Raw genomic sequence first — 15562 nt, 5'->3', positions numbered from 1 at the left:
TGCCTAGCTCCGTTTAGGCGATGGGATCCGGAAATGGGAAACGGTAACATATAAAATTAAAAATAAGTAGTCCAATCAAAATGGCGTGATAATTTAAAAATATTAGTAGCGCCTTCGTTCCGCTTTCTCCTCTGCTTCTTTGAAAGAATATTAAGTTCGATATACGTTCATTCTTTTTTTGTAGCTTAAATTTTTAAAATTAATTAATTATTTAATATAATATTAAAAATTAAATTTGTTAGACATCATAAATTCAAATTCCTACAGTTCAATTATTTGACAAATTCTTCTTCATTTATGCATTATTATGATTCTTACATCTTAACTCAATTATTTTTTTGCTTAACTTCGGCTACGTGCGAATGATATCTTAAATTTGATATATATTATTGATCTTTTTTTTATTAATTAATTTTTTTTAATTTAATTAATTACTATATATATATATAATTATCGAGATGAAATAATATGTCGAAGGTTGACACGATGGTCTCAAAAGATTTCATGTATATTATATCAAAAGAAAAAAAAAAAAAAAAACTCCATCTGATGGAAATTTGTCCCTAATCCTTATCTAATCATTTGTTTATCATGTAACAAAAAAAAAAATGACAAATCAATTTTCTAATTGTGTAGTTACTCACATCTTTTTGGAGAAAATAAAAAGAACAGTTCGTTTCCCAAGCGGCTCCACTCGGGAAACGCTTTATCCGGCATTCTGGTGTCCCAACCTGACACATAATTAATGCACCTAACATCAATGCAGTGATTGATACCAGAAAGACAGCTATCTCTGTGTCTGGCACTGTGAGGGGGAGTCCAACGCATTAACAAAAAAGAAACAGCCCTAAACGAGTGGAGACAAAAATGGACAGGCGTCGTATCTCTTGCGCGAATTAATAATCGCCCTTCCTTCCAGCGAATCCACCGTTGGATAGCACAAGGTCACTTGGAGATCCGTGCATCCAGATGAATGAAGGGTTCAGGGTGCCTTGAGGTCTGTGCGGCAGGCGATCCAACGGTCTATATCGCGAGAGAAGGTCAATCATTCTTTCCTGCGAAAAATACAACCCAAACCAGACAACAGTAGTGTGCCGGGGTCCACCGGAAAGGACCTTCGATTGGACGAAACCAACGGTGACGATGTAACGTATGAGATGGTCACTCGGTGGGACATACATGGATGTGTCTGTGACCGAGGGAGTTGGTTTCTCGGTGGTGGTGAGGTGCAGTGACGCTTTTGGCATCCAACGCGCCGCTCTCCCTGCTTTCCAGGGGACTCATCGCCGAGTCAGTGGGTGTGAAACATGGCGCCCAGCTTCTGATGGAGAAAAGGACAACTTTCCCATCAGATCAAGGGACAGCTTTGTACAACTTTGGATCAAGGTTTAAAATAAGGGTTATCCTAACTTGCACTCGCTTCAAAACGGCTGTTACCAATGGTCTTGTTACATTTTAATTACTATGCGTTGGTGATTATAGTTTGATTTAGTTGGCAATTAGTGTTGTATATGATGAGAATAATATTTTGTTTGAGACCCGTTAAAAACGTATCAAAAGGCTAAGATGGTAGAACATTACAAAATTATAGAGAGAACATAAATTAATACGTTGCTTCCTACAATATTAAGGTTTTTGGGTTTTAAAAAAATAATATTTTTGATGTATTCTCCTATGGTGAGAGGCGAGGCAATGATTGATTAACTCCATGCAATTATGTTACGATAGGATGATCATTCTTTAATTCATTTGGATAATCTATAAGTTTCCAAATATCATATTTTCATGTATCAATAGAATATACATGATCTTTCCGTACAGATTGTAAGAGTCTTAGGCAAACCCCGATAGATAATAAGCAATCTTTCCTATAAAACTGATCACTGGGTGTTATAAAATAATAATAACATAAATTTCTTACCCTAAAGATATGTCATATACTTTTTTCTTTTTTCTTTTGCATGAATAGAGAAGGACTACCCAAGATGACCTACGTATAAAAATGCAATTGGAAAGTCAGATGGTCTATATCTCCGATTGCTTACAGCAAAATCATATCTTGATCGATCTACCACTCAAGTGACCTTAAATTTATTTTTGTGGGTATAGTGCTTCTTCATTCCTGCTTGCAGCCCTATTTAATTTATTTGAGCCTCCTAAATTTTTATTTCTGGTTGTAATTGATCCATCAAATGAAACCATGGTATTGGAGATGAAATTAAATGATATAAATTATGTTTAGAATGTTAATACTTGCTTGGTAGGGGCTCACTTTTGGATGCGGGCGCATCCATGCAAGCACATCTTTATGCATCACACAAATGTCTCGGCTTTTTCGTTCCCTAAATTAATTAGGTCTCAACCATTAATTTGAAACTAAAATATAACTGCACGTGCAAGTACAACTATGCGGCTGTCCACATATATAGATGGACATGCAAACATCACTTTCATACATACGTAGTGACAAAAAAGAGGAGACACCAAAGCTTGATACAGCTAACTTCCAATAACAACCAGCTATTAATATTCCGTAGCCTATATTTTTTCCATGAAGAGAAGAAGAAAAGGAAGAAACGTCAGTACTCCCTCAACCTCACTCTCTAATGCATGCGTGCTAATACCTCTCTCTCTCTCTCTCATATATACACACACACACATATATATATATATATCTCTTTCAAGTTATTTATCAGGATCGTAGCTCCTCATGTACTCTAGAGCCAAAGAGCACCTGCATCACGGAGCAAGGAGACTAAGTTACCACCAAGGTGAAGGGACATGACCCTATCCGTGGATCCAATAAGATTGCCGCCGATGAAAACGGCAGGGAGCGGCGGGCTGCGGCCGAGAAGCTGGACAAGCGCCTTCTCCATCTCTCTCCCCCCACGTACCTCGTCGAGCTCATAGACGGCAGGGTTGACACCAAGCTCACAGAAGAGCCTCTTGACAGTGTGGCACATGCAGCACGAGCTCTTGCTGAAGATCACCACAGCTCGTTGCGAGGCCAAACTCATCACCCGATCCATCTCCAATTCTTGATGTGCCTCTTTTTGGAAGTTAATTAGACAAGGGTAAGCTTAGGGAATTTGGATGGGAAGGAGATGATGTGGAGCAGAAGAGCAAGGTAAAATGCTAGAGGAATTAATTTAGCTGAGGAAAGGCTGGGGTTGTGGTGGACTCTATACTCATGACCGACTTGTTTATATAGGCACAAAAGTGAAGGGATGGAAGTGGAAGGATTGCTCTCTAGATACATTGTTTCATATCCAAAATGTCCTTCTTATCATTGCTTTGAAAGAGACCATCTATCTAAAATTTCTTAGTGGATACTGTCAGGGCCTCACAGTCAAGTTGAGCAAGTAGTTGGATATTGTCTAAGCTTCTTTTTCACCTTGCACACAGATAGGGCCATGTGTTTTAGGAATATCTAGGAGGCAAGCATCATTGCTAACTTCTGATGTAAAAATGTTCCTCATTTGATAAGGTTAGAATCTCCTCTTTATTATTAGAATCCGCAGCTGTGGAAACTTTTTATCATGTTTAGATCTTGGAATGTGAATGTGTAGATTGAAGAAGTTTCAAGTGACGATAAGAAATGGATAGCTTAGTCAGAAAGAAAACAAAGGTGTGGTTTTGGTATAAAATGGGCGCCCAATATGAATTCTGAGACGTACAAAATTATGAACTACATACACAGTACCCATCAGTACCATAGGTACTATTAAATGGACAAAGTAATTGTTACCTATTGATTCCCCCCACCCCCACCCCGAACACACACACACACACAAATAAGAGGGAAAAAAAAAACCAAGAAATATTTGTCTTGAAGAGAATTTGCATTTGACTTAGACTCGAGCATTTTGCATTGAATAGGGTACATGGCTTAGCTTCATTGGATATTGGATTTTAATGACCTGGCTGGAATTCCGCCTTCATCTCAGGCATAGATAGTTTCATAATTACTTGAGCTTTTTTTATTTTTTATTTTAAAGCTCTATGATGATGTTACTTTCGCATGAAAAATTTGTTAATGGATCAGCAATTGCATAATCCACCATCTATCGTATTTGGCAACAAATTCCACGGGTCACACCGATCCTCTCTTACCACATGACAAAAGAATTATGTTTATAGGCACTATAATGGAAGCCATATATACAACGTTACTTTGTTAATTTTATCTACGTCAACTTTTAGGTCATCAACTCATGCAATATTATCGAATCGTAGATAGGACCACATGAGCCACAACTGTATGAAAGTAGCAAACCGTACGATGATGCTACGATTAATGACCTTGCAAATTAAATCATAGCATATAAACCGATCATCTTCATCCAATTAAGTAATAAGATAAATAACAAGAAAGTTGCTTCCAAGTGGAGTATTTGGATTTGAAGAACCTTGTAAATTGACCCCAATGGCACTGCTCACTTGCGGCCTAAGCTTGAGTCTCGCTTCCAAAGCATTTCCTTTCTCTTATCCTCGTGCTGAGCATCCCAAAAAGGAAGTAGAAAAGTAAACAGGCTGTCACCTCATAGGGAGAACGAATAAGATCCACCCCCCGTCCATATTTGTACGGCATCATCCGCGGTACCAACTCACTCATAATCTAACCTGTGATGCCGCTATCTGACCTTTTATTCCTCAGTTTTGTACCATTTTATCTAGAACCAAAGTATAATTAAAGTTTGACATTCTCCTCTGTGACATGAAAAAGATGCATGGTAGGGGTGACAATGAGGTCAAGTCAACCAGATATGGATCCGATTGGATATAAAGCAGATAAAAAAAACTATCCGACTAAACTCAATCTATTTTATAAACTGATCAAAAATTTAGATCCAAACTCGATTATTTTATTATAAAACAGATCTAAACCAACCTATAAGAAGATGAATCAAGTTAAATGGGTTAAACAGTTAAGTTTTATCACACTTAATGCATAAAGGGTAACAATATAGTGAGATAATGTAGGTCTTTTTTTTCTTTTCTTTTTTAAAATACAATGATAATGTCACTAGTAGGATTTGAGCCTCATTAAGTCTCTTCCAAGAGCTAACCAATGGACCTAAATTTTATTGGCGGTAGCAATTTAGGTCAGAGAACATGAGTGAAGAGTTTAACAAATTTGTGTTTGAGTCTCATTGTGGAATAGACCATAAACACTCTGTGCATCTAGCCTAGGCCTTCATTATTGAACTCAAAGATCACCTCATCCAGGGTAATTTAGCCAGGTTGGTAATTGGTTTCAATTAAGCAATCCGGCCCAAAACTCAGACAACTAAATCTTTCAATGGTTTAATTGGTGAACAGCTCCGGTCAATTTTTTATAATAGCTTGAAGACTATTTTTCATTTATGAGGATATATTTGCATAAGTTTTATTATAAGAAACCGATGTCTACATTCTTTTATATAATTATAATCACATATTCACATGCATCATATTTTACATTTTTAGCTACTATTTTATTTATTACTAATCCATCGGGAAGAAAGAAATAATTTTCTTAATCTACTTAGTTCAAATCTTTCAAAAATTTGAGAAAAAACTATTTTTTTTTTCTAAAAGTAGGGCTAAGTCTTAATTTTTTTTTATTAATGATAACAAGCTAAAATACATGGCCTCATACTAGTAAACTCTATCCTTGCACAATTTAGTTCAAATAGGACATCTTTTCCAAAATAGATATGACTCATGAACATAAATAGCAAAAAAACTAAAATTCTATAAAAGATAAATTTCAATTTCTATGTCAATTTTATCTTCAAACGCTTTGTCTAATTCTTTTTAGATTGAAAGATATATCATATCAAAATCTTTCTCAAAAGGGGAGTTTTAATTCAGTCTATTTCAAAATCTAAATGATAAATTTTATCCTAATCACCCGATACGTTGCACTTTTTGAAAGATGTAGAATTTGAAAAGTTATCTGAGATATTGTATGGTTAATATTGTGGAGGTAATTTGTAGCAACGGACTATCTCTTTTCTTGGGATGCATCCTAGTTGACTTGGTGGAACCATCTCAGACACAGGCACTGATTCAAGACCTCGACTTTGTGTCCACCTTAAGCCACTAATTTATTAGTCCACATGGATAAAATCTACAAACCATCTAATAACTTTGATTCGCATGATAGTGGGAGGATCTTATATCCTAACGATCTGTCAAAATATGGCCTAAAGAATCAGACAAAGTGACATAAAAATTCCGACTAATGTCTCCGTCTTTATATAAAAAGATACTTAGAGAATTCTCATATAAGCTCAATTGGAGAAAGAAATAACACCTCATTACTTTCTCTCTCTCTCCCGTTTTAACTTAATTTTTTTCTATTATTTTTAAGCTCTAATTAATTTAGGCATCGAAGGATCTCCTACTAGAAAATCTCCGATAAATACGAACTTTCATTACAAGTTCTCTTTGGTATCCAACTCTAGCCACACTACTATTACACCGGAGATTTGCACCAACAGCTCAGTTATGGCTTTTGAAAATTTAGTATGCTAGTCGGCTTTCCAATTCACTAGATCTCCCAAATTTTTTTATAAGGGCCAAAATAATTTACAGTCAATCTGGTGATCTTTTTAGGCTAATTACTATCAGTTTCAAGTTATTACTGTATGGTTTTGGTATACTTTTGTCCGTGCACCGTTCCTCCAATGGGCTCTTTGGCATGTGCGTGTAAAAAGGCCCTTCCCGCTGCCATGCGCTCTTCCGTCCCTTGCTATGAGGTCATTCTGGAGGTTACCGGCCTTTGGGCGCTTCGAGGAGTTAAGTGGGGCTCTAAGAACAGCATCTACCGAGAAAGCTTTCCAGTTGGATAATATCTGGGTATCTTGACCACCGCCCCACGACCCCCACCGCCCCCCCCCCCCCCCCCCCCCCTCCTTCCTCTCTGCGGAAACTGGGAATATATTTTTTCTAGTTCTCATATTCCCTCAGCAAGAAGATGCCTCCCATTAATTTCTCCTTAATATGTTTGCAGATGCATTGCTTATCTGGCACCACGAACTAACCTGAGGTTGATTGATGCGACCTGGTATTTTGGCATCTTGGCTTACCTGATAAATGCAAGGAATGAGGCATAAATTAAATGCCCATTGTTATACACCATATGGTGAGTTCTTGTTATCGATAAGGATGTGTGAGGGCAGACCAAACAAGAAACATGCATGTTCCTTGTACATTAAACTTACATAAAACTTTGCAAGCCAATTTCTTTATTTAATTTAACAACAGTAGTAGAATATTCTCGTTCCGCTCATAAATCAAACTTGGACTTGAAACTAAACACTCCCAACTATCTTCAATAGATATAAGGAAGATCAAGTTGCCCAATCCAAAGACAATAATTTAAATTATCAAAAATTTTAGTAAAATGCAAGTCTGTTATCCTCGTTATACAATCTAATCCATCAATGGAGAATTATACATATTTATAACATCACAAATATACCTCTTCTATATGCCAGTTTTTTTTAGGACCCACACATATAGATTTCAATCCTCGAAGAATATTCAACTCTAATATCATAAAATTCTTATTTAGACCACACTCTAAACAACTTGCTAATAAACTCAAAAATTTCAGTCAAACAATCAATAACAATACAAGAGGACTATAGTGTTTCGCATCCACACAATTTGAGATTCCAAAATTATCTGAATAATGATTAAACAAATACACATATCACAATATAACCTACCAATATAACATAATAGTTTAGGGTCAATGCGTTTAACACATTTGTCAAACCCCAGTTATTATGATAAAGAATATATATAAATACAAATCATTCAACCCCTCTGTACTCATTGTATACCAATCTTATGTATAAAATTTATCACCATACCAAATGACTTTAAGCTAGAACCCTAAATTCATTTTTACTAATACTATCATGTCTCTAGTGATCACAACCTTATACTCAAATACTACTTAAGTCATAGTTTCTAGTAGTCATAACATAAGCTTTGATATTATTTTGGTCGAATCCATCGTCTGGGTTGGCCACGTGACGGAAGCACATTTCTGAAGATAAGACCCTAAAGAATATTCAAGTTCTTGAAATTCATTGTAACCTCAAAATCTTGTAAATACTATTCATTTCAATGCATAATAAATATTTCACATTAACAAATACCAAAGCTTATACAATTTATATAACTCAGTCATCTGACTGGTACTGATGATGTTCTATCTAATTAATCATTTCCATTGTAATTCTACTCATATCTAAATATCCATATTTTATAACTCTGAAAAATAAAAAAGAAGAAGGAGATTGTAAGCTTTACAGCTCGGTAACAATTTTCATACATCAATATCAATATAATAATAAATGAGAATTTATCAATGGTTGTGGCTTATATAAATCTCATGCCATAAGATAACATAATTATAAAACATACATAGCAAACACATCTTTTTACACAATAAATCATATCATATAATTACCTCGAGAGAGCATACATCAGATTCAATCATATTAGGGTGCTTGACTTTGGACTGCCATAATTATATTTTCGGTTCATAAATAAAATGACTAGTCCTGTAGACTACCACAACCATATTTCAAATCCGTAGTAGAATAACAAAATATCTAGTCCCACGAACTACTACAGCCACATTTCAAGTTCGTGGTAGGAAACCAATAAAGTAGCTAGTTCAAGGACCACAGGCACTTAGCTCTGAACTACCATAATCATGTTTTAAGCCCACGACGAGGCACCAATAAAATAGTTAGTCTAAAAAACTATAAGTATTCGATCTTGAACTACTACAATCATATTTCAAGTCTATGGTAGAGTACTAATAAAGTAGCTAAGCCAAAGTACCACGACCTTATATTCAATCATATAATTCAATTATATACATGTTAAGTATTGTAATTCAAGATTGTACTCTTTTATAAAATTCGATGCACATGTTTATCAAAATCCATCCAAGTCAGAATCAATGATATATAATACATAATATTAAACGAGCCATAAATATATACTTTTAAGTATATAGCAATCACTATAAAAAATATATATTGATCAAAATCACCGATGTATAAAATAATTTTTATATAAATAGATGATCAATGTTCAGAAACTCTTACTCTAATGATGACAAATTCAGTAACAATTATTTACTAGTCCATTTATAGCATATCCGATCAATCTATACAATTTATTCTCAATCAACCATCAGTAAACAAATAGTAAATCATTATTAGATTCTTATTTTCAGAGCTTTAATATCCTAATTATCCTAGCTAGATCCCAAATTTCTCGATCCTATATAAAATATAACTAATTAAGAAATAAATATTTAAGAATTTATCTTGATTTAGAGATCAGAGCATAAATGCTCTTGCTCAACATTCTCGTTCAATTGATCACATCCATACATAATCAAAATTGATAACTGAAAAAAACCATAAAGTGATCATGATTATGATGAAAAATTATGAGACTGGTGAAGAAAATAGTAGGCATTTCATGAATGTATTTTTAAAATTTTAACAAAAGCAAACTAGATTAAACGATTTAATCTACTATGCATGCATTAAATCTGATCTAAAAACAATCTACGCTAAAATCTATGACATGATATAATGCATATATAAAATCTGAAATTTAAAATCAGTAAGTATGGATTAAATCAATATGGCAGTAGATCATATCTACAATATCATTGAGTTTAAAATTCAATATCTGAGCGTAAGTAGAAGATCACCGTAACTGACAACCATTGAAATAAGGTTCTTTAAGTCGTGCAGCAGCCACATAGGGTGTCTGACCTCAACGGAATGTCCACACAAAGCTCTGATCTGATTGATCTTTCGAGAGTGCTAGCTCATGCAGAGACCTTGTTGATAGCTGATTTATACCTTTCTTTGGATCTCACAGACTCTTTCGAAGTCGAAGATGGAATAGGAGGAGGAAGTAGTGGTGGAAGGAAGGAGGAGAACCTTTCTTTTCTCTTTATTTTCTCACTCACCCAAAATCCTAGATCAGAATCTAGGTCGCTCACCTAAGAGGAGCCGGCTCTCCTCTATCTCACACACCAAGGAAGGCACGCCCACCCATAACCTTATGCCCAGATTTTCCACTCTTTCTCTTTATGAAATCTCATGTCACACGCACAAGAGAAAGGGCTTTTTAAAGTTGGCATCCCTAATGGATAAGAATAGGAAGTTAGGTAGTTCAATTTCAAATTTGAATTCAAAATTCAAGTTAAATTTGAATTCAAACAAAATCAATCCAATCTTGAATTCAAAATTCAAGTTGAAGTCACTTAATCCTCATCCAAAGGGGGTGACAAACCTTTGAATTGGCATGAAAATGATTCATGCAAATTCAAAATTTGCATGAAATAAAGAAGGGCCGAATATGGTGGTTGGCACTAGGGTTTTATCCAATCCAAATTAGTCTCTTGGGTTTCTCCATTTAGGTCCAATCTAAACACATTTGGTTAGAGCCTAAATAAATAAGAGAACCTAATTCAATTAAGTGCTAAATGAACTCGATTAAATCTTAATCCAATCAAAAATTAATCAAGCTCAAGCTCTGATTAAATCAGGAATCAATCATTCTTAGCGATTAGGTCATCTCATAACTTAATTAGACTAAACTTAATCGAATCTAATTTAATTAGATTTGATCTGAGCCTCAATGCTCAATCAAATTGAGCTAATCAGTAATCTAATTACTAATTAATTCTTCTATAATTATTTTATTACAATCTTTGTATAAGGTTAATCATCAATCACATTGACGATTATACTTTTGAACGATTCTCAATCGTTGATCAGCCATCTGATCAGATAGGAATCTCTTTGTATGTGACCCCATAGGTTCGAACTTAAATCGATAGTACAAAAATAAATTTTTGTTCTGATCGAAGTGATCATCTAGCAATGATACTTGATATCTGGATAAGCCAATAATAATTATAAAGCAACATTCAAGAATCTAGTGGCATATGGTGATCATATAATTCATCCCTTTGATCTTCAATGCTTAAAATGACTTCAGAGTTAAACTATCAACTCTTAATTAGTATATTTGATTTGTGTCTCAATCTTATAAATCCTGTAACTTCTCATAAAGATTATCCTGATCAAGATTTTATAAATTAAAATACGATGTAGCACTATCTCCTGAAATCAGAAGCGATAAATTCCATCTTGACTCATACACTGACTTTACAAGTACTTGATTGTATCCAAAAATCTTCCATCATTGAATTAAAAATTCAAATAGTCTGGTACCAAAGCACAGTGAGTTGCTTGTAAATCACCGTGATGATCTTAGGTTAGAGGGATACTTATACCCATATCCTTCGTGAGCTACTCTTGACAGCAGAATGCTCCACAGTTTGTCATATTTAGTAAAATATATTCTTATATTTCACCTGCATGCCATATCAGTGTCTTCATAGTCTTTGAATATAAGGACAACCAACCTATATGACACGTAACAACCTATACTTGATAAACATTATCGTCCTATTAATAATGTATCGTTTGGTCACTAACGAGTTTAAGAACTACAATATAAATTCTCTTTTATCGATTGAAAATAGTTCTAAAGATTTCATCATAACACAGGAGGTCAATAAAGAAGATGCACAATTTATGATGAAAATATCAAATAATTTTTATTAATTAATAATTTATATATAATTTATAAATAGCACAATCATTTATAAATAGACGATTGGCTTTAGGATATATTTCTCAACAATTCTCACTTGGACTAAATCCAATCAAAATAGTATCTAATACCCATCTTCCACTTATGATCATCGAACTCCTTAATTTTGAGGACTTTAGTGAATAGATCGGCTAAATTCTCTTTTCCATCAATCTTCTAAAGATTGATGTCGTCTCAATCTACGATCTCACTGACAAGGTGATAGCGACGGAGGATGTGCTTAGTTCTTTGATGGGACTTGAATTCTTTTACATGAGCAATGGCACCAGTGTTGTCACAATACAGAAGAACTAGACCTTTAATTAAAGGAATTACTCTAAGCTCACTGACGAATTTCTGTAACCAAATAGCTTTCTTGGCAGCATCAGATACCGCAATATACTCTGCCTCATAAATAGAATCAGCCATATATGCTGCTTGAAATTTTTTCAGCAGATCGTCCCATCATTTGGGATAAATATGCATCCCAACATATTTTTGCTATCATTATGATCCTACTGAAAATTAAAATTTATAAATTTCATAAGTTTTAAATCAAATTCTCCATAAATTAGCCATTGGTCCTTAGTATTTTTCAAATACTTAAAGATGATTTTTACAACCTTTCAATGGTTCTCATCCAGATCAGACTAATATCTACTTACTATCTCTAGTGAGTATGCCATATCCAATCTCGTATATATCATGGCATACATGATAGATCGCACTGTCGAGGTATATGGGATTCTACTCATACGCTCTTTCTCTTATGAAGTTGTTGGACAATCTTTCTTAAAGAGAGTAATTTCATGGCCTATCAGAAGATAGTCTTTCTTAGAATTCTCTATGTTAAATCGTTTCAGTATAGTATCTATATACATGGATTGGGACAATCCAATCAACCTCTTAGATCTATCTCTATAGATCTTCATCCCTAAAATGTAGAATGCTTCTCTCAAATTTTTCATAGAGAACTATAATGACGGCCAAATTTTTATATCTTGTAATGCAAAAATGTTATTCCTAATTAAGAGAATATTATCCATATACAACACAAAGAATACAACCACAAAACTATTAGCCCATTTGTAGATACAAAATTTCTCTCTATTCTTGATGAAGCCATATGTTCTGATCGTCTTATTATAAAAATACATGTTCCAACTTCGAAATATCTGCTTCAATCCATAAATAGATCTTTGAAGCTTGCACACCTTAGATTCATCTGTAGATGTGAACCCTTTAGGTTGTATCATATACACATCTTCTTTCAGCTCTCTATTTAGGAAAGTGATTTTGACATACATTTGTCAGATTTCATAATTTAGGTGTGCCGCTATCGCAAGTATAATTCGAATAGATTTGAACATTGTCACAGAAGAAAATATCTCATTATAGTCAATATTATAATGTTAACGATATTTTATGACAACCAAACAGACTTTATAGGTCTCCACCTTCCCGTCTGCATCTTTTTTTAAAAAAAATTTACTTACACCCTATGAATTTTATCCCTTCAGATGGATCAACAGTATCTATACATCATTGATCTTCATAGACTCTGTTTCAGATTTCATAGCTTCAAGCTATTTATCAGAGTTAGATCTCTACATGGCATCCATATAGGTGATCAGATCCTCATTATTTTTATCAAATTCAATAGGATCACCATCCCGAACTAAGAAACCATAGTATCAGTCCAACCGATGTGGTACTCTATTGGATCTCCTCAAAGGTACATCTATAATGGACTCTAAATTTGATCTAATCAAATCTAGTTTTGTATTTTCATTTATTTGTGTCAATTCTCCTATCTATCGAACTTCATCAAGTTCAACTTTTGTAACATTAGTTCCTTTTTTTATTTTTTTTTTCAAAAAGATAGCCCTATGACTGATGAACGTCTTTTGTTCTTCAGCAAGGTAGAAGTAATATCTTTTAGTTTTTTTTGGATACTTAATAAATAAATATTTATTAGACCTAGATCCAAACTTATCTGTTTTTAAATATTTGACATAAGCCTAACACCCCCAAACTCTAAGGTGTGAGAGTACCGACTTACGTCCAGTCCACATCTCATATGATATTTTATTTACAAACTTACTCAAAATCCTATTAAGTATATAACAGGTAGACTCAAGTACATATTTTCAAAAAAAATCAACATAATTGCAAAGCCCATCATTAATCGAATCATATCTAACAAAGTTCGATTCCTCTTTTCTAGGTCTCCATTATGTTGTGATGTCCCAAGAGAGATCTATCATGAGAGAATCTCATTCTCTTCTAGATATGTCAGAAACTCACCAGTAAGGTATTCACCTTCTCGATCAGACCGAAGAATTTTAATACTCTTTCTAGTTTATTTTTCAACTTCATTACGAAATTATTTAAATATTTTAAATGATTCGATTTATATTTCATAAGATAGACATATCCATACCTCGATAAATCGTTAGTGAACGTAATGTAGTAATACCCACCTTTGGCATATGTATTCATTAGTCCACATATATCACTATGTACTAGACTTAGAATTTCACTGGCTTATTCATTTTTTTCAGTAAAAAAGTGATTTAGTCATCTTTCTAAGAAAACAGGATTCACAGATCGACAATGATTCACAATCATTGACTTCGAAGATTTTTTCTTTAATTAACCTATTTATCCTATTCCTGTTAATATGACCTAGCCTATAATATCAAAGGTAGGCATCCGTAATATTATCTAATCTAGGATGCTTATTCAATGTATATATTACACTAATAGACCGTGATAAAATGTAAATACTATTACTTATTTGTCCATTCATCATAGTAACATCATTCATAATGATATCATAATAATTATTTTTTATTAAAATTTCATATCCATTCATGGCCAGAAGGCCTACAGAAATTACATTCGATAAAAAAGATGAACAAAAAATGATAATTATTCAAAACAGTGACATTAGAATTGAAAACAAGTGTGACAATTCCTAAAGCTAAAATTGAAATAGATTTTCCATCTTTAATATTCAGAATTCTCTCACCATCTTCAAACTTCCTCCTGATTTGAAGTTCCTGCAATGACTTACAAATATTAATAGGATTTTCAGTATCCAATACGCAAGTCATAGTATCACAAATAGAGAAGTTGAAAGGTATTATCATATAATTATCTTGACCAGTAACTACTCGCTTCTGTCTTTTATTCAGCCTGTTTGGATCAAGGGAAGTAATATATTGAGGATAATTTCTCTTCCAGTGATCCAGCTTCTTATAGTAGAAGCACTCTATCTAACTCTAATCAGCCTTAGATTTTTTGATCTGAATGGGCTTAAACGCCCCAGTACTCTGCACCTTCTTTTTATTCTTCTTCTTTTCTTTCTTAAAAGGATGACGCCCAGAAGAGGACCCTTCTACTACATTCATCGGCTCTTTATGGAGCTGGTGATCTTTTTCAAAGGTCTGCAGCAATCTCAGCAGATCGTGGTAGTTAACTATAGGTTTAGTCATTCTATAATGACTAAGAAAGGAGAGGTAGAACTTGGACAAAGAGTTCAAAATCGTATCTTCTTCAAGCTGCTCATACAAAAAAATCTGAGTTTGCTCAGGTGCTCGATCTATTCGATCATATATAGTACATGATCGATGACCGACGTTCCCTCTCTCATCCGAGCATTGGAGACAGTACAACTGATCTTGTGCCTCTCAACATTATCAGGAGTGTCGAAGGACTTATTTAACACTTACAGCATGTCCTCTGATTGAGCATCCTCAAACTTGTAACTGAACTCATTATTCATCATCATTCGTATGATGTAACGCACCATGATTCGATCGTTGAGCCACTTCTGGTAAGTGTCTCGGATCTC

General features: G+C 34.1%; 1 protein-coding gene across 1 annotated transcript; it reads right to left on the bottom strand.

Moving 5' to 3' along the window:
• Positions 1-2409: 2409 nt before the first annotated feature.
• Positions 2410-3550, bottom strand: LOC105032133 (glutaredoxin-C1-like). The gene has a single exon (XM_010906486.4). It carries the CDS (start codon positions 3027-3029, stop codon positions 2718-2720), a length of 312 nt encoding a protein of 103 aa, XP_010904788.1. The 5' UTR covers positions 3030-3550; the 3' UTR covers positions 2410-2717.
• Between the last annotated feature and the right edge of the window lie 12012 nt (positions 3551-15562).

This window comes from Elaeis guineensis, chromosome 1 (assembly GCF_000442705.2).
Source record: "Elaeis guineensis isolate ETL-2024a chromosome 1, EG11, whole genome shotgun sequence".
NCBI lineage: Eukaryota > Viridiplantae > Streptophyta > Magnoliopsida > Arecales > Arecaceae > Elaeis > Elaeis guineensis.
This window is presented reverse-complemented; position numbering and strand designations above follow the sequence as displayed.

Excerpts from the sequence above, each read along its gene's own strand:
- LOC105032133 (XM_010906486.4), bottom strand. The coding sequence starts at position 3,029 with ATGGATCGGGTGATGAGTTTGGCCTCGCAACGAGCTGTGGTGATCTTC.